The sequence below is a fragment of the Hyposmocoma kahamanoa genome, unplaced genomic scaffold, assembly GCF_003589595.1.
Source record: "Hyposmocoma kahamanoa isolate Upper Pololo Valley unplaced genomic scaffold, ASM358959v1 101, whole genome shotgun sequence".
Lineage (NCBI taxonomy): Eukaryota > Metazoa > Arthropoda > Insecta > Lepidoptera > Cosmopterigidae > Hyposmocoma > Hyposmocoma kahamanoa.
Genome location: NW_020653333.1, coordinates 91,438 through 110,705, shown reverse-complemented (window position 1 = coordinate 110,705; position 19,268 = coordinate 91,438). Strand labels below are relative to the sequence as shown.

The window sequence follows — 19,268 nt, the reverse complement described above, 5'->3', positions numbered from 1 at the left end:
AATAGAAGTGGTTAAAATTTAAGAAAGATAGCAATCGTAATAGTTTACGTTACGAAACAATATTAATACCGCTACCTAGTGGAAATAAAAATAGCTTTTAGATACAATTTCAAAGGGATAGGTGGCAGTACATTGCACTTTACGTTTCATTATACACAGCATTTATCAGACTTCTAACATAGCGATATAAAGAAAATTTATTGTATATTTAGAGTGTTGTACTTTCTATCCATCCTCAAAGGTTTTGTATGTGAAAAAACACAAGATAACATTTAAAATAAGAAAATAGGGTAAATTTATTTTTTATTAATTTGTCATGCAATTGCTATTGCGCATGTTCCGTTTTATTGATCTGACACGTGAAGTACTTAAAAATGACACGACCCAGATGGCGCACTGTGCGCATGTCGTTTCCCTTGTTGTTTGCGCCCCGCACTTCGTTCCTTTCCCTTCGTGACATTTTTGCGAAACCCACACCGTGTTCCATGTGATAAAATTATCTAGCTAAAATTCTCACTGGGGCATGGTAGGCAAAGATTATTACGCTAACACCCGTGAAATAATATCTATAATCGTGGTAAAGTTTTTTCGTGCCAAGTGCAATTAAACAATCAAGATTCCGCCGTTAATTCAAAGCCTACCCAGTGGGTGGCTTATTTTGGTAAGTTTTTTTGCAATTATTTACTTTATTGTTAATATTCTGAGATTATATATTGCTATATACCTGCCACATACATCGTATGTTTGTTTAAATGGAACAGTGGCTGTGAACGAAATCATTCATGGCCGTATCCATTTTGCGTCAATACTTCAATAATTGATGATTAATTTCCTCCTGAATACCATCCAGCTACCTTACCGTTCCTTCATAAGTTAAAATAGTATTTCTTTTATGTTATTAAATAAGAAAACAATGATGTGTATTTTTTTCGACTAAAGTGACTCATCTATAAATTGTGACGAAATTTTCGTCACAGCACTTGCGTTACGAAGAAACTATAGCTTTCACGTTATCTAGATTTATTCATAAATTTTTACGTGTATCTTGATTTATTACTATATTTGCACCCAAATCTTGATTAATTAAGGAATTTTCATGCCTATCTTGAGAATCTATCATGACTTTGAACTTTGATATTTACAAATTTTTCAAGCAACTTGTGCTTTTTTTAACTCTTTATTTATGGCTTTAGAATAACAATACATCCAGAACACACTTAACAAAATTCCAACAGATTATTCAAAATGCAATCTAACCAAACATAACGCACACACATTCAACATAGCCCCGCACTAGGGAAACCCTGTGTCGCGGGTGCCATGGACACACACATAGACAACCACAAATTACACCCAAACTCACGAGAGAAATAAATGTAAGCCATACAAACATTTCTCCCGGCCCGGGAATCGAACCTGGGACCTCTGCGTGGCAGTCCGGCATGGTAACCGTTCGGCCACGGAGGCAGTTAAAGGCATGTATACAAAATTTTTGTAACACTACATGTTGGCTCTGACAAAATGAAATTAAATGTATGGGAAACCAACCTATGCAAATAACTGTACTCTGATAGGTTCTGTATGAACACACTCCATAAGCAAATACTGTATGTACATCCTTCCGTAAGTCACTTTACAGCTTCTGCAGATGCCACTGAGCCTTCAGCTCCACTTAGATTACCATAATTTCAGTGAGCTGAATTCATTATTCATCTTGATCATCATAAAACTATCGACAACGACTACATGACTATTTAAAATTTTATGAAAACTGGCAACACTACAAAAGTCATTTTACTCCGTCTTCAAAAAAGACAGACTATAAGTTGATACTGAGCAGCTACTAAAAATAACTTCAATGATAAATAAACTACTTCAGTAGTACCTTCAAAGCTACTATTTCAATTAGTAAGTACTTAGAACAACAGTTGGGATATCCACAATGAGTCTTTTCCAGAAGATATTAATGCATTATCTAAGATTTTAATTTCTAAATTACTTACATACTTATCGAGTTCATAGGTTTTCACATTGTTATACACAGGAAATGAAACAATTTTTTTTTATCTAAATTGCATATATATTTATTTTTTCAAAGAAACCAACGTTTTGGAGCCTATCCATATGCCATGGTCACGGTTTATTGGGTGACGTTGGTTTATTTGAAAAAACAAATATACCTGATTCGCACCTACATATTTGTAAATGGTTAGTAACTAAATGTGTAAAAGCTATACTTATCACTAACAGTAAAGGAAAACGTCATTACGAAAATGCATTGTCAATATTTAGTAATAAATACTGCTCACATTGGTGAAGTCAGCTCACTTTAATAATTAATTACTGCTTGAAAAATTCAATATTGAGAAGTACTCTTATAAATTATTTCCCCATATACTCTCCTAAGGCTCCGTGTACATCAAAATGTACATGAAGTGATTCAAACCCAGTCAAATTCAGCACTGTTAATTTTTATGACCATAGGATGTCTAGAATTATATTCAGTACATCTTAATAAACATTGGGCTTTTAGCGCTTTTCCCTGTGTAGTTTGCTGGCTCTTGGAGGTTAAGTGGTAAAACCACTTTGTTAGCAATATTCAGTAGTATAGCTTTAGTAATGTAGATTTCTCTATGTTACATAAACCCAAGTCTTTACAAGCACCAAGTATGGTGTGTAGTTTTTTAATATTGATGTCAACAACACAAAGTATACTTTCATCAAAATGATTATCGGAACCACGCCTTACATTTGCCTTCATTCACTGTGCCAAACTTGTTGTTTAAGTCCCTATGGTAGTACATGTTTATTAAATATAAAAAGTTATTTAATTTAAATATATATATAGTGCTTAAAAAAATAATTTCTATACAATATTATAAAGAAGATTAGGAATGTTTTACATATCTATACATACTGTTCTTTGCTATTAAGGAGGATTAGAGGATCTTGTTAGAAAAGCAAAATTTGATGCTTGAGCTTTATAATTCAGCATTAGTAATGGAAGTATTTTTCATTTTAATGCGAAGAGAATATTTGTATTTATTTGTAATTTATTTATATTTTTAGTTGTAATCACACAAGCTGCATTTAGACTATAAACTGCTTTTCGACTACATACTAACTGCTATATTACGATGTCTAAATGCAGCTTGTGTGCTCTTTAGATAGCAACAAATCTTTAGTTCATATGTGAGCTAAATTATACTCTATATGCTTAATTCACAGTGTAATTTGGCTTAATATACAATATAATGCACAAAAGCAAAAAAAAACAAACTAATACCAAAATTGAGCCCATCTCGAGATTGGTGTGATTTGTAACCTGAACAAGTTTAATAAACTTGACAAGCTGTAAAAATTAAAAAAATAATGTTTGTCTTGTTTAAAAGTAAACTTTTGTTTAAAGTATCTTAATAAACACAATATCATACATTTGCTACATATATATTTTGAATATAGTATAGTATATGTTTTGAATATAATATTATATTGTAATTGAAGTGAGAAAGCGTGTTTCTATCTATTTATATTTATCTCAAATATTATCTTGCATGCACAAGTATTTCTTTTTTACTTTTCTTTTTGTGTTTCAAACACGCTTTATCATTTCATTGTAGGTTTGAAAATGGACAAGAAAAGGGACTCATTCTTCTTAGCCAGCAAGAAAAAAGATAAACAACCTGATAGAGATTGCAATAAAGAAGTAAAAAGGGAAAAGAAAAATGATGGAGTTGACCATCACGAAAAAAAGAAACGTCAAGATAATTTCATGCAAAATAGAGTTGCCCCAGAAAATGGTCAAGACAAGAAACCTTTTGACAAAAAAGCTTATCGTTTGAAGAAATACAGTAAGAAATATAAGCTTGAACAATGGGAGGAGCAAAGGAAGAAGCAACTTCTAAGAAAATTCTATAAAGAAGTAAAGAATGAACCTGCTGCTGGATCTTACAAGCCAATTAATTTTGACGAAGATGTAACAGACTCTAACCAAGAGGTTGGTAGATTTGTTAAACACCCAGATGTGCTAGAAAGGGAAAAAGCTCAAAGTCGTAAGGATCCTTTTTGGCAAGCTAAACAACAGTATAATAAAATAAAACAAGACAAACAAAGGAAGAAAGAGGAGATCGAAAAGGCGAAAGAAGAAAAGAATCAGAAGTTGCAAGAATACAAGAAGAAAAAGCAAGAAAGATTTAAGAAGTTGAGCAAGAAGACTAAGAAAGGACAGCCTGTCATGACGGGACGGTTGGAGATGCTTTTAGAGAAAATTCAGACTTCTAAATGAGCTAAATTAAAATCTTCAATATGTATTGGACTATGTTGCGGATTATTTCTATTATACTACTATAATTATTTTATGAGCTCTTAATCCGTTTATTACTTTGATTTTTAGTTAAAACTCCTTAATGTACTCTAGTATTGCTTCTAAGGAATATCTTGTCCACATAGTGCGTGAAGCGTCTTGTTTTAGTTTTTAATCGAATTAAGTTTTTTTTCTTTAGTCATAAGTATGAAATAGTATGTGAAGGCTGGTTGGTACTTTTGGACCCTCGCCATATTGCGGTATTTTCAAATTCCTCCATAAGACTATAGTCTATGCACAACATGACCATTGATGTCAAATGCCGATTCGCGTCGTTTAAAGACGTAGAACGAGCTTATCAAACAAATTAAAACAGTTTGCACTATGTACTTAAAACTCGCACAATCAAACTACTCATTTCTGATGTTTTATCGCTGGTAACAGTGTTTTGTATGGCGAGCATTATGTTGAATTATTATACAAATGTTTTTTATTCAACGCCATAAACAAAAGAAGAACAAAATTTTAATTATTTTGTTTTAGTACAATGCTATTACTCTTTTATATTATTTTCTGTGTTTATTATCTCTAATATTTCGACCGAAATCACTTGAATTCAAAGCCATGAAATAAATTTAAAAAAAAAACAAGTATACACGATACGATTTCCCGCGAAAAGATGTCGGAAAATAAAATTATTGAAGAAAAATTACAACCGAAGATCTGGCAGTCTGACCATGATACCTCCTGTCCCGAAGGATGGAAAATTTTACTAGTAGATACGTAAATCGAAGAAATAAAATGTCAGTGTTCACAAACTTTTGTCATACTTTTTTAAACATTTTATATTACTGGTCAACAATGTCATCAACCACTTATGGTAATCAATAAAAATAGTACACTGTTCACGTGACTGATTGTCGTAAAATATGGTAATAGAGTGTTTATTACCAGAGTCGACAATAGTCAAAGGCAATCAATGATAGAAATTGAACCTTTGTACATTAACTATCTAGCTATGGTTATTAGCCTGTTATGATTACCAATTGTATCAGATTTAAAAGGAGATAGATTTGGAAGTTCTAGGCCATTATCATTTAATCTTTGGTGTGTTATAAGTCGTTCATCTTTGTGTCGAAACTAGTTTGCGAAAATAAATCTTTGTAAGTAAATTTATAGTTTATTTTTGTGTACGTTGATGGCATTACGTTGGCATGTATTCTATTGGCAACTTTAACAAATTCTTTAGATTAAGAACGCTTTGACGAGGCTATTGGAGAATAACAGTTGTAACCATAATCTTAGAGTATACTAAAGAAATTAATGGGCAGTAGACAAAAGTACAGATATATTCACAAGAATTTATGTACTGGGTCAAGAGCACGTCAAGCTTGACACTTGAGACTTAAATCAAACTCTATGCCGCTTATGATAAGAACGGTCCAAAGTACAGTGTCAAGATTGATGTGCTCTTGACTGTACATTACACAACTGCAGGTTCGCGTATGCAGGTGAAGCGTTGTTTTGTGACAACGACAACATACATCACAACAATCAACAATACAATCTTTGTATTAATAATTATGACAACATACATGTTGAGAGTAATCCCACTGAGAAACGCTTAATGTATTTTATGGCGCCATCTAGCGACACTATATTCGGCAACGTAGTAAAAAGCTGTCGCGTTAAGAAAACTGTATTAGGACAGCTTATTGAATTGTGTGTGACAGTAAAATAGGGAGTCACAACCCACAATTTGTCAACACGGTATCGCATTAAACCGGCCTGAGCGGAAACGAAACGTGGAATGTCTTCGCTCTTATTGCATGGAGACAAATTTTATTTTCTGGCCGGCTCAAATTAATTCCGCGTCGATAAGTCGCTCATGAACCCAAATATTGTCATAATACAAAAATCAAGAAATTGAGAAAAAACGATTTGTAAGTTCAAAAAACTTCTGAAAGGAACCAATAAATTTATATTCTCTTTATTAGTGGATAACTACTTATTATGTATCAAATAAAAATAATTCCGTTATTCGTAATAAGATTGAGTCAGTACTTATTAAAATTTTCAATTCGTGTAATTCTCAATTCCATCATTTTACAGTATTTGGACTCATGCGCGAACACAATAATTTTCGTAGCATACAAATGCCAGAGACAATTTGCGAGAATATTAATTCCATACTACCGTACGAAGCCAAAGACCTGATGATCTATTTACGGTTTCCATAAACTGAGCGCAGCTGGATTTAAAATAGAAAAAACCCAGCCATATCAGCTGTTTTCTATAACCTTGAGCGTTAAGAACGCGTTAAATATAATTAACACGGCCGTGCGAAAAATTCTGCCATACCAAATAACCTGATATGGGCGCTTTTATATATTGAAAAGCAATGAAAATTATTTATTGAGATTTTTTGTGAAATAACTCCACTGGTTTTGTTATGACTAAGATCGAATACACAGAAAAACTTCGTCGACCCGGTGGGACTTTAATCGACATCCATACTGCACCGTAGCATTGCTTTAACAACTGAACCACGGGTCCAGTTACCGAGTCGTCGAAATTTTCCTATGTATTTTTGTTACAAATCTTTGTACTGACTTTTCGGCATGCCATGAAAACGTAGTTTTTTGATCGAATACACAGACAGTCAAACATACAACAAAGATCATAATACATTTGTTTGTGAAAACACAGGTTGTATTGAAGTTGACATGTAACAAAATTAGTATAGTTTCAGTGTCCGGCCAAACATTAGACATTCAAAAATACTAAAAAAGTCACACCTAGTTCAATCTGTTGATGTGTCAAGAATGTAAAGAAGTGTATAAAGAATAATAATAATAACGCACACACTCAACATAGCCCCGCACTAGGGAAACCCTGTGTCGCGGGTGCCATGGACACACACATAGACAACCACAAATTACACCCAAACTCACGAGAGAAATAATTGCAAAATGGCCATACAAATATTTCTCCCGGCCCGGGAATCGAACCTGGGACCTCTGCGTGGCAGTCAAGGCATGGTAACCGTTCGGTCACGGAGGCAGTAAAGAATGTTTATAGATTAACGGCACAAATTTATAGAGCGAATGTGAATGGGGGCTGCAGGTGGAAATAGACCTCGGCGTATTATGCATATCTCTAGATCAGATTGGGGATGCCCTTAAGAGTCTATATAACCTCAAATGGCTTTGGTTGATTCCGCATAACAGTGACAGTGTTGAATCAATCATTTTGGAAAAAATATATAGTAAAATTGAGGATATACGCTGATTACACTGTTTGGGAATGATAGAAGCTTTTGAGACGTGGTGCTGGAGGAGGATGAAGGGTATAAGTTGGATAGAAAAGAAAACCAACGAGGAAGTATTGAGAATAGTAAACGAGAAAAGATCGATCCTGAATACTATATGAAAGATCGAGAGGAAGATGGGAAGAGGACTTAGGCGCAGTTACATAGACCAAATAAAGGAAAAGGCCGGTGTCGTGTCGTATAAGGAGGTCAAGGAACTGGCTTGTAGGAGAGAGGACTAGAAGAGGCTCCACCGACAAGAGTATATATAACTCTTAAGTTTGATGATGACACTGTTTACTATACGGTGTGAAAAGACGCTTCCTAAAAATTTTCACGATAAAAAGAAAACACAAAATTACCTCGAAGTTTTACAGGAAAACCGCTGTATTCAATAGGTGCTTTGCGAATACAATGATTTTTTTTATATCTACTGAACTAAACAGAATACTTCTAGTATACGATATACATTTTTCAAATGACTTAATTTCGTTTGTAAAATTAATTAATTCTGAAATAAAGCCAGTGTCCCTGCCGTTCGATGAAAGCAAAATGAACCGTATTAGCACGGGAAAAATTTGAATTCGAACTGAGGTAGTGTTGACTCTTAATAAAGGTCCGGTTAAAAGTACCAATAATATAATATAATATATATGATATAAGTACCAATAATAATAATCTTCATATGTATGAAGATTATTATTGTTGTATGGGCATGTGCCCATAGTCAATAATCAATATCCAACTCCCATCAGTCTCTACTGACTCTCACTGGTTCCATGGATATGTAATATGATGTATGTAACTTTTTTTTTAATAATGCCACATGGGCATGGCGTTTGCGGATGAATTTAATAAGTCTCAGATCTCGTGTATACCTAGTGAACGTCCTAAGTCTCTGCTATTCTGGAAGGCAGGCATGATTAATTTATGTTTATCATCACATTCGTTCCTTCTTGTGTATCACTATTGAAGTATTTCTTTTGCGTTATGACATGGGGTTCTTCAAAAAGCGAGTCAACAGGCTTGTGACGCATAGACAGGTCCTCTGGTGTTGGAAATGTTCATGGGCAACGATGACCACCTCTCATCAAGATGCTCGCCTGCTCGTTTGCTTCCTACTTTAGTTAAAAAAAAAAATTATTCCTGAAATGTGAAAAAAAAAAAACTTAAACGCTTTAAGTTTTGAAATCTCCAATTAGAATGAAACGGCAATAATTGGTTTTGAAATCACAACCATAATGTAAACTACTGTGTGTTTTTTTTTGAGCAATCTATTTTCCGATAGGGATTTGACAGAGAAGGAATTGACAGATGGCGGCCATCTTGGTTTTTTCTGACACAGAAAATATTGAAGTTATCAACATGAATCACCTTTCGCTCCCAGAACGTCGCCAAATTTTGGAATATTACATCAAAAATGGCAAATCAATTCGCCAAACGTACCGTGATTTGATACCAATTTACGGCCAACCGAAGCCAATATTAGTTCGACGAGACGTTTTCTTTGTGTGACGTGCCGCGTATTTCCTACGCTCGTTCAGTGCGTACCGATGAAACCATACGAACTGTGAACGAGAGTGTCACCGAAGATCCGAATGTCTCAATTCGGCACCGCGGTCAAGAATTGGGCCTTACAGCGTCCACTACGTGGAAGATTTTGCGTAAAGATTTGGGTTTGAAGGCGTATAAGATCCAGCTGGTCCAGGAGCTGAAGTGGCATGACCATCCGAGACGCCGTACGTTCTCTAACTGGGCTCTGGCCAAGCTGAGAGATGACCCAGATTTTCATCGGAAAATCATCTTTTCGGACGAAGCACATTTTCGGCTAAATGGGTACGTAAACAAGCAAAATATGCGGTATTGGAGCGCAGAACAACCCGAACAAGTTCTGGAGACGCCTTTGCATCCGCAAAAGGTCACAGTTTGATGCGGCTTGCACGCAGAAGGCATCATCGGTCCTTATTTCTTCAAAAATGAAGCCGGAGCCAACGTTACGGTGAATGGCGCGCGATATAGGGAGATGTTGGAAGGCTGGTTTTTCCCAAATGTGGCCACGCACGACCTGGGCGACTTGTGGTTCCAGCAGGACGGCGCCACGTGCCATACAGCCGGTGACACAATGGACTTATTGAAGGGAACGTTCGGCGATCGGATTATTTCGAAAAACGGCCCCGTCGATTGGCCGCCAAGATCTTGCGATATCACGCCGTTGGGCTTTTTTTTGTGGGGCCATGTGAAGGCGCAAGTCTATGCGGACAAACCGGCGACGATTGAGCATTTGGAAGCCAACGTTGAACGCGAAATTCTCGCCGTACGCCCAGAAGTTCTCGAAAGAGTGATGCGAAATTGGACTAATCGAATGGCATATCTAAAACGTAGCCGCGGTGGCCATATGTCCGAAATCATTTTCAAACACTAAATTAAAAAGAATTTCCTACGAAATAAAGCCGTTTGCCCGATCAAAATGTCATTTCTTCTGTGTTTTATTTTTTTTAAAAAACCGATTGCTCAAAAAAAAACACGCCTTACAAACCAATGATAATTCAGCTAAAAAGAGACAAATATACTCTCACCACCGACTTTGAACATTGATAATAATAATGTGCCAGACGGCTACACCATTTACGTGATCTCAAAGTATTGTATCTGCTATGGTTTCGGATTTCCTCATACTGTTCCATTAAAAAAAACACTACATTACACAAATACGTGCAGTGCACTAGTCATATCTATCTTTTATTAATTATTTACATAGTAATATAAGTCACGCCATTCTCCATTATTATGTTTTATTACACCAATTTATTAATTTACACTCCGTGACAAAATTATTGTTTTAGTATTGTTTACTTTTTGATGTCTAGGTATTTTATAAGGTGCAATTAAGAAGGCACGTAATTTCATATTTTGTATAATAAAGTAATAATAACACTGTGCCAGACAATCACATCTGTTTGTGAATTTCTGTCTGTTGGACTTAGTGCTACCACTTGAACCAGTTTCTACTGATATGTCAAAAGTTTAAATGGTTGCAGTGAGCGTGAAAGAGAGAATGTTATGTATTTCGCCTTAATTGATTAACCTACTCTTATAAGCACTTGAGTAATGAAATTATCTTTATTTATTTATTTATCTTTAGGAGCACTATCTCGAACACTCAAGAACAGAGCTTTTTTTGTAATAAAGTAAGGGCATTTAACCTCCATCTCACCTTATGGAAAGTGGCGATGGAGCATACGCATCTAAATAACGCCTATATCCACTCTTGCCTTGAAAGGTCCTAGTTATAGCGTTCAGGGAACAAGTTTGCAGGCAGGGTCACTCATAGCTGTTCACTACATAAATGTGGAAGCGTAGCATATGAGCGTAGCTTGAGAAAGTAAGGCATCGATTTGTGTCTTATATTCGCGTTTTGCCAAGTGGTTATTGAGTAGTCATTGACAGGGCTTGAAATACAAATGGGTACTTTGTATTTCCATTACTTCCTAGAATTGTTTCATGTAATTTGTGTTTTATGAATGACAAATTCCTAATTTATATTTTTAATACACCTTTAATTTTGTCATAATAATTTGCCATTTATATTTTTATTAAGACATAAAAATACGTAACGAAGCATCAAAAAGCTAAGTAAAACCATTGTCCCGAAACAAGTTACACCGGAGCTCGTGGCTTGCTAAAAATATATTTGTATTTCTAGGGTTTCTGCCCTTTGGTTGGATATTTTTTTTAGCGTGCATTATTTTCGCTTCCGTTATTTTTGGACTTTCTTTTGAAGGGTGGTTGTATGGTAGAGTATACTACGATGTCATAATAGGTCAAATTACGTCATTCACATCGGCGACTTACTTCGTTTGTGGTAAAAATTCAATACTTGTAGCCTACCAAAGTATCATGATCCCCTCGTCGGATTAAAATTGAAACTCACTTGAAAACCAAATCTACTAATGGAGACTATTAAAATTTTATGTTTTACCTGGACCCCGATTCAGAAGTCTTCGATATTTTAATCAAATCGTACGATTGGATATCGTTTTCGAATCGAAGGGCGCTTTCGGAGCTATTCAGAACATTCGAGTTAAACGTTTGATTTGTATCCGGATACGATATTGTTATCCAACAGCGTTTACGGTGTTAGTCGGTGAAATAGATTATGAGAAAAATGAAAATCCTTTTATATAAATTTTTAGGAGTTTAAAGGACTGAAATATATGCATTAGTCTTGCCTGAAAATAAATTACTAAAATTGAACAAAATCCAGACTTTATTTAAAATAATAAGATATTTCCATATTAATTATTGTTTTGTAAACAATAGGACGTTCGGTGATTTTCATTCGATAACTGTGTTCTGAATAACGTTTGTAGCCCTTGCCGGCTGAGAAGTTCGAGTAATCGTACGAGAGTGACGTCATTTCGGTTCGGTTTCGAATACAACAGTTTCACGTGCGATTCGCGTGTTGTGAATTGTGAATAAAAATGAAAAAAAAATCGTACGATATCAAATGGAATCGGTCGACAATAAGTTATCGTACGGTTCTGGATCTATAATGTAAAAAAATCTATAATGTTTATTACACTTACAGACTTTTTTTATACTGAAGGACACTTCGCACTTACTATTTTTTCTTGTTATTTATTGTTAACAAATATTCTTCTAATTATTGGTTTTGTTTCACTATTTTAATTTCGTAGAAAAAGTATTGTATGCAATCATTACATTTAGGTCTTAAATCTCGTACCTATTACTTAAACACGGCACTCGACTTTAAGAACCCTTTTTATGCAATAATTGCATAAAATACAATTTAGGTAGTAATTGAAATTTAAATAAAAAGTATGTAATTGAAATTCTGTCCAGCTACGTGTAGGGTTCCCTTCTAGGGGCTGGTAGAGGTTAGATCTGAGTCATTGTCATAGCAACATGTACACGGGTTCCCACTGTGAGTTAATAAAGGGACCATTTAAAATCAGGACACTGCCCCAATATGCAGGCCGGGAGCCGGGGAATGCCGCAGTCGTTTTCTAATGTGGATTATTAGTATATCTCACGATCTAAATATATAGTTTTCAGGCAGTTCTTTAAATTTACGAAAATTGCATTAATGATGTTATTGAATTTTATATAAATGTCTTTGAACGTCTAAGATTGAATAGTTGAGTAGGATGAAGTATGCTGAGTTGACGTAAATTATAGTTTTTGTATTAAGTGAAAGTGTACAATACAGACTTGAATGCTAGTGAAGCGAGTTGTCAACTGTCTTTATGAGCATTTGCCCTAAACGCCACTTTCGTAATTTACTATAGGTATCACAGACCACTAAAGCTAAAGACGTCGCTTAGTCGAGCGATTCCCGTATAACGCGATGACTATAAGTTTGAGATACGCGTCCAGTACTAACTTCAGGACAGTTTTAAGCATGAAAAGATTTTCGAGAGCGTCACTGCTGTGTAAAATTTTACGGGAGAGACAGTAAGGGCGCGTTCCCATTATGTCGTGACGACAGAAAGTCGTGCAGTTTAAAGTGTCGGGCCTTGTGTATTTAAATGAAGTTGTTCACACATAGAACAACACGCTTAACTGTCGTTCACGTTACGACGACAGACTGTCGTGGCAATGGGAAGAGCTAGAACGACAGTTTAAAATAAAACGTCACTATAAGAATGTGACTATAGATAAACGATTCTGACGTGCAAACGACAAGGCGGCTGCCGTAAACCGATAAATTGTCGTCACGATCGAGTGGAAACAGCTAGACACCCCTTCGGTACAATTGGTCTACTTTCCCAATTGGTCCACTTTCTCTATTCGTCTACTTTCCTGTTTGGTCTTCTTTCCCATTTGGTCTACTTCCCCATTTGGTCTGCTTTCCCATTTGGTCTACTTTCCCATTTGGTCTTCTTTCCCGATCTGTCTACTTTCCCGATAGGTCTTCTTTAATGATGCGTCGATGCAGATAATCTTAGTACAGAGTACTAAATAACCGACCGCAAAAGTTCGTGAAATTTTATCTATTTGCTAAGTTTATTTATTTAGTATTTGTTTATTGAAATCGGTTACCGGAAAGTGCGCGAAACCGGATTCACTCCCTAGTCTGCCACCCTCAGAGGTGCTATATTTTTTCAAATTTAAATGGGACCACTATTGAGGTACCCCTCTTTCCATAAAAAAAAGAATCATCTAAATCGGTTCACAAATTTCACAAAAAAGTTATCGCGTAACATACATACAAAAAAAATAGAGTTGAATTGAGAACTTCCTCCTTTTTTGATGTCGGTTAAAAACTGTCTAATTGATTTAGTTTTTTCAAATCACACTCAATCGATCATTATCAAAAATATAAAAAAATGTACTCCATGACAATCTGCAATTATGCAATTACAAACTGCTTTTGAAAATCTGTAAAACGGATTTTTTTTGTAAAATTTTATTAATTTACATGCTTAAAAGGTGGACCATTTGGACAAGTGGACTGTACTGGAAAGTAGACCGATCTGGAAAGTAGGCGAAACGGGAAATGGACGAATCGGGAAAAACAAGTGGACTGATCCGGAAAGTAGACGAATAGTGAAAATGGACCGATTGGGAAAGTAAACGAAATCGGAAATAGACGAATCGGGAAAGTGGACAATTTGGACAAGTGGACCGATCGGGAAAGTAGACGAATAGTGAAAGTGGACCGATTAGGAAAGGAGACCGATTGTACCGAAGGGCTACACGACTGTCGTTCAACAGTCACGTCTCACGACAGATAGTCGTGATATGGGAACAGGCTAGACGCGGGAGTCGTTCAACAATAAATAAAACATTACGACATAATTGGAACACGCTATTACGTGTGGTGTAAGTAGGTTGCTAAGTTAACAAAAATACATATAGATATAGTATACATTGCTTACACACAAGAACAAAATCAGTACATAAACAACTTAAAACTAATATCTAAAAATCATGCGCGGTGCAAAAACCGTACAATAAAATATTCGTGTTCTCAGTAAAAAATGAATGTTTTGAAAATAGTCACAACGTTCCAAGAAACTCGTCAATCTTTACATTACGGTATTTTTATTTGTATTGGAATATATGTACATAATGTTGTAGCAGTTTACAAAACTATCAAGTGAACCTAATCAAAATTCTTTACGTAAATAAATAGACACTTGACCCGTACCATCTGCGAGAAAAAAATGGCGCCATGCGAGATATGAATCGATAACTCAAATTATAGCATTATAATTAAAATGAACTTTAATGATTTATGAGGTCACAAAGCTTACATGGACGGCTGTCGTGAACCAACGTTATATTACATGTCATTATTTTGATATCACAAGTTCATAGTGCCTTCTTTTGTATTAAGGTAGATACGTATTGTGCGAGCCGTATTTATGGGGGAGATTTACTATTAAATCGTCTACTAGGGAGGGTACGCTAAACGCGTTTGCGCATTGCGTTCGTTCGTATTCGTTCCTAATACGAGACTGTACAAATCGAGAAAACCCACTTCGGATGTCGCTTGTGCAAAGTCCGATGCAAATCCGAGAAAACACAGACTTTGGGTACACCCAGAGATAAAATGTGCCCTGTGACATTTCGGACCGTCACTTTTCGGATTCGGAACTGACCCTGTACTGTCGTTCTCCGTCCGACATCCGCCCAAAGCAATTGCTGTCAAATAAGGAATACTCGACCAAATTAAGACGCATGATACGAACAGAGGCGGCTCGTCCTAAGGAGCGCTGGTGCAGTGAACTCCCACTCCTATCCAACCCACCAAAATAAGTTTGTTAATTATCCTATTATATCATATTAGTAGCCGCAGTATTTTTTTTTTTTATTAATGAACGACAAACATACAATTATTAAATTTTTATCTTTCTCTTTAATATAGTATAGCATACTGACCCTTGAGAGCTTCGCGAGGCACTCCTGTGAACCGACATTGTTTACTAAGTTCAGTACTGAATTCTATGAGTGCGAAAGAAATATTTCTTAACGGCGCGACACGTAAAACAAAAGATTAGTATGAGGAAATTTAGGAAGATTTGAGCGGCGTTCAGCGCAATAAGCAAACAGTTTTTTTTTGCGCGCATTTTGTTGTGTTGGAAAATTTCAATTCTTATTATTCAATCGTTGTTAAGAAGCGCAGTGTTGTTTAGTGGCATTGTTTAAAATGGAACACTATAATGTGAGGTTTATTTTTTATTTAAAATATGTATAGGTAAGTCAACTCCCACTGAAATCTCCCACGAGCCGCCTCTGGATACGAATGGAGCTTCATACTCGACATTGACTTTTAATTTGGTCGAGTATTGACTGATTATCATAGAAAATTTTGTCCTAAATCTTATAAGAAATGAATTTGAGAAAGAGACGCTGCTCGCTCATTGGCGCCACCATCTTGATTTAATGGATTTTGTATCATATTTTAACAAAAGCATTTTTCTTTGTTAAGGACCATTTTTTCGAGATCAGTCATAATGCTGATTCAATTGTTAGTAATGTGCCAGATATCAAAATAGACAAAGTATATTTAGCTAAACTACAAGGTTAATAGAGTGGACAATACCTCTATCTGAAGTCTCGGAATTTATGTATTGTTCTATATTTTAACTAGCTATTACTGTACTTTGTTAGTGTATGTATTTAGAAGTAAATTTTTGTGTCTGAGTAAAATTGTTGGGCTTTTATTTTTAATCATTACTAGATTTCAGTGGGAGGTATTATCTACTCTATTGTGTATTACTTGAAGTTTAGGTATACTTTACCTACTCCTTATATTATAATCAATTGAATTTCTGGTAATTTTGTTAAGACACGATTGGCACGTACGTTTAATATTTAATTCCGATGGATTTTCATTAAAAAAACACGTATTAGACCCGCCGCGGTCCCGACCCGACCCGCAACCGTTCTCTGTGTGTTTCACGCTTTATGATCATTCGGCGCCACACGACTGCACACGGCGGGCAACGTTATATTCACCTCTGTGAGCGTGCGCTTAGGTTCCTTTTTCCACATAGTGAGTGCGTAGGTATTTGCGATGTTGTATGAGAGTGTTGTGTCTGTTACGTAGTAACTATTAAGTAATCTATGCCAATATTTCGAGTTATTGAAATACAATCGCGTTAACTATGACAAGGAGGATAGTACGAGGAATTCCCAGTTTCAAACCACGTAATTCGTGTGACTGTCTGGTACATTATCTTAATACTGTTGTGCACGGTATAAGTATACTTGTCTGCACATGCTTTCAAAGGCACAATAATAATATTAACAAACTTGTCACGTTTGCTAATCATTATTAACACAACGGCAGCGTTATCAACTCGTATACACATTAAAATTATGTATTAAAACGTGAGACGAGATCAATGTAGAGAAAGATAGTACACACGGGGTTGGATAGTGATTGTATGGAAATAGATACAAAATATATCCAAAGACGAGTTCTTAAGTTTCTCACAGGGAGAGACTTCGACGAGGTTAGACGTGTTGTGATCAGCTTTTTTGTGTTTAATGGCGCCTTCAAATTAGACGGTATAGAAGCGCTGCAGTGGCTTCAAATGGGTGTTACAGTGGCAATTTTCATAAATATTTAGAAGCGCAACTGCAGCGCCACAGTCGCGCCACACTTTATTCACAAATTAGACAGGTATCGTGTGAAAATTCGTAGTGACGTAGTACAATCAAGAGCACATCATACTTGACACTTTATACTTTGAACCGTTCTTATCGTAAGCGGCATAGAGTAGGATTTAAGTCTCAAGTGTATAGCTTGACGTGCTCTTGAGCCTGTACCTGCCACGCCCCAGACCCGCTCCTGCAGCGCTTTTATAAGCGTAATATTTGAAGGCGCCCTGTGTAAGTGAGCTAGTGTTATGGAATACATTAAAAAAAGATTTAAATGGGTCCTACAACAATATTGTTCATATATACTAATAATATATGTATATAATAATATAACGAAAACATTCATAGCCCCGCACTAGGGAAACCCTGTGTTGCGGGTGTCATGGACGCACATCGACAACCACAAATTATCTCTAACTCACGAAAGAAATAAATGTAGGCTATACAAATATTTCTCCCGGTCCGGGATTCGAAACCGGGACCTCTGCGTGGCAGACCAACATGGTAACCATTTGACCACAGAGGCAGTTAATAAGGACCATGTTTGCTGTTATTATTGACCATACCAAGAGCGAACAATACAAATAAAAAATCCTTAAAATCTATAAATTTGTCACAAGCAGCGCTACGGCAAAAAAACGTTTAAACATCTGTTGCCAGCACATAGAAATCGGTCTACAGCTCAGTAGGTAAGAGCGGTAGCCCCGGTTTGGCAAACGGTGGTTCGAGTCCAGCCAGATTGAAATAGTGTTGGTTATTGAAAAATTTCCATTTTGAAAAAATCATATTTTTCCAATATTTTTCTTTTAATTTTCCACATTTGACGTTCGCGCCTGCCAAAAGTTGGAAGTTACTGAACGAAAGCGATGGTGCCAATAAAAAAGTTTTTTTCGCTGTTGTGAAATCATTTTAATATATATATCGTTTTTCTCTAAGTGGCTTTTAGCCTTAATACAAGTTTATTTTATAATTCAAGCTAAATAAAACAAAAGATATTTCTAAACGTACAACATAATATGACCCTTCGAAATTGAATTTTTCCAATTTTTGTAATTTTTTTCAATTTTTTCGGGAATTTTCCGGGAAAATTTCCACTATTTGAAATTTTTCGAGAAATTGCCCAACAGTTAGATCGAAGGACTTTTTCCTCGTGTCTGTTCGTTCTTTGTACCAATAATAATAACAAACTAGTGGAGTAGTAAAAAAAATAATGGTAGTAAAAACATTGTGATATTCAATAAAATAGATGTTGCGTCCAAAGACGAGGTTTTGCAAACGTTGGCTTAGTGACCCGAAATAAACTTTGACCTTTGACACCAGATGCGCGACACATGACTTTGTCTCGTGCCATTCGTTTCTTGTCAGATAAGTAAAACTAACTACAAGAATAACCTCAATTTGCCATTTGTATTATTTATCACGTCACATTCATCCTATGACAGTCCCACTCAGGGTTACCACGAAACTATTAACGACCTGGTCGAGTGGTGTGTGCGCACCGGTTCTCATGGTGTTGCGATATCTGAGGGCCCTGGGTTCGATATTGTCTCGTCTCTGGGTCTTTGTGGTACCACAACGATAACAATAACTGTCGACGGCAGTGGCGGATTTGCCCTAAGACCCTGTAGGCCCGGGCCTAGGGCGGCCAGATTTTAGGGGCGGTCAATCGTGACATAAAATTCACTGATAACAAGAAATAACTCAAAGTATCTAAATATTCTAAAGGCTCACGCACATTATCACTTTCGTACATTTTATGTACAAAATATAGGTAAGTTACATATCTATAATGTAATGTATGATCACTACATGACTACGCCTGTCTGTCTGTCTGATCGCGATAAACTCAAAAACTACTGAACAGATGCTGGTACTGACTACATGGCCTGGGGCGGCCAGGACTGGAAATCCGCCACTGAACGACGGTACCGTCCTTGTTTTAGATTCCCATAACAGCAAGTGTTTTTTTTTTAATAATACTAATTGACGGGACGAACAAGTTGTGTGGCTGGTGGTAAG

General features: G+C 36.0%; 2 protein-coding genes across 2 annotated transcripts in view; both read left to right on the top strand.

Annotated features, from left to right (window-relative positions):
• The first annotated feature begins 426 nt into the window (after positions 1 to 426).
• LOC113230253 (ornithine decarboxylase 1-like) overlaps positions 427 to 19,268 on the top strand; it is a 56,298-nt gene continuing 37,456 nt past the window's right edge. The window contains exon 1 of the mRNA XM_026464099.1: positions 427 to 661. The gene's annotated coding sequence lies outside the window, so the exon portion shown is untranslated. The remainder of the gene's footprint in view (positions 662 to 19,268) is intronic.
• LOC113230260 (thyroid transcription factor 1-associated protein 26 homolog) lies at positions 3,629 to 4,285 on the top strand. Its single transcript, XM_026464111.1, has one exon. The coding sequence runs from the start codon at positions 3,629 to 3,631 to the stop codon at positions 4,283 to 4,285; it is 657 nt and encodes a 218-aa protein (XP_026319896.1).

Coding starts and splice junctions, on each gene's coding strand:
- LOC113230260 (XM_026464111.1), top strand. CDS start 3,629: ATGGACAAGAAAAGGGACTCATTCTTCTTAGCCAGCAAGAAAAAAGAT.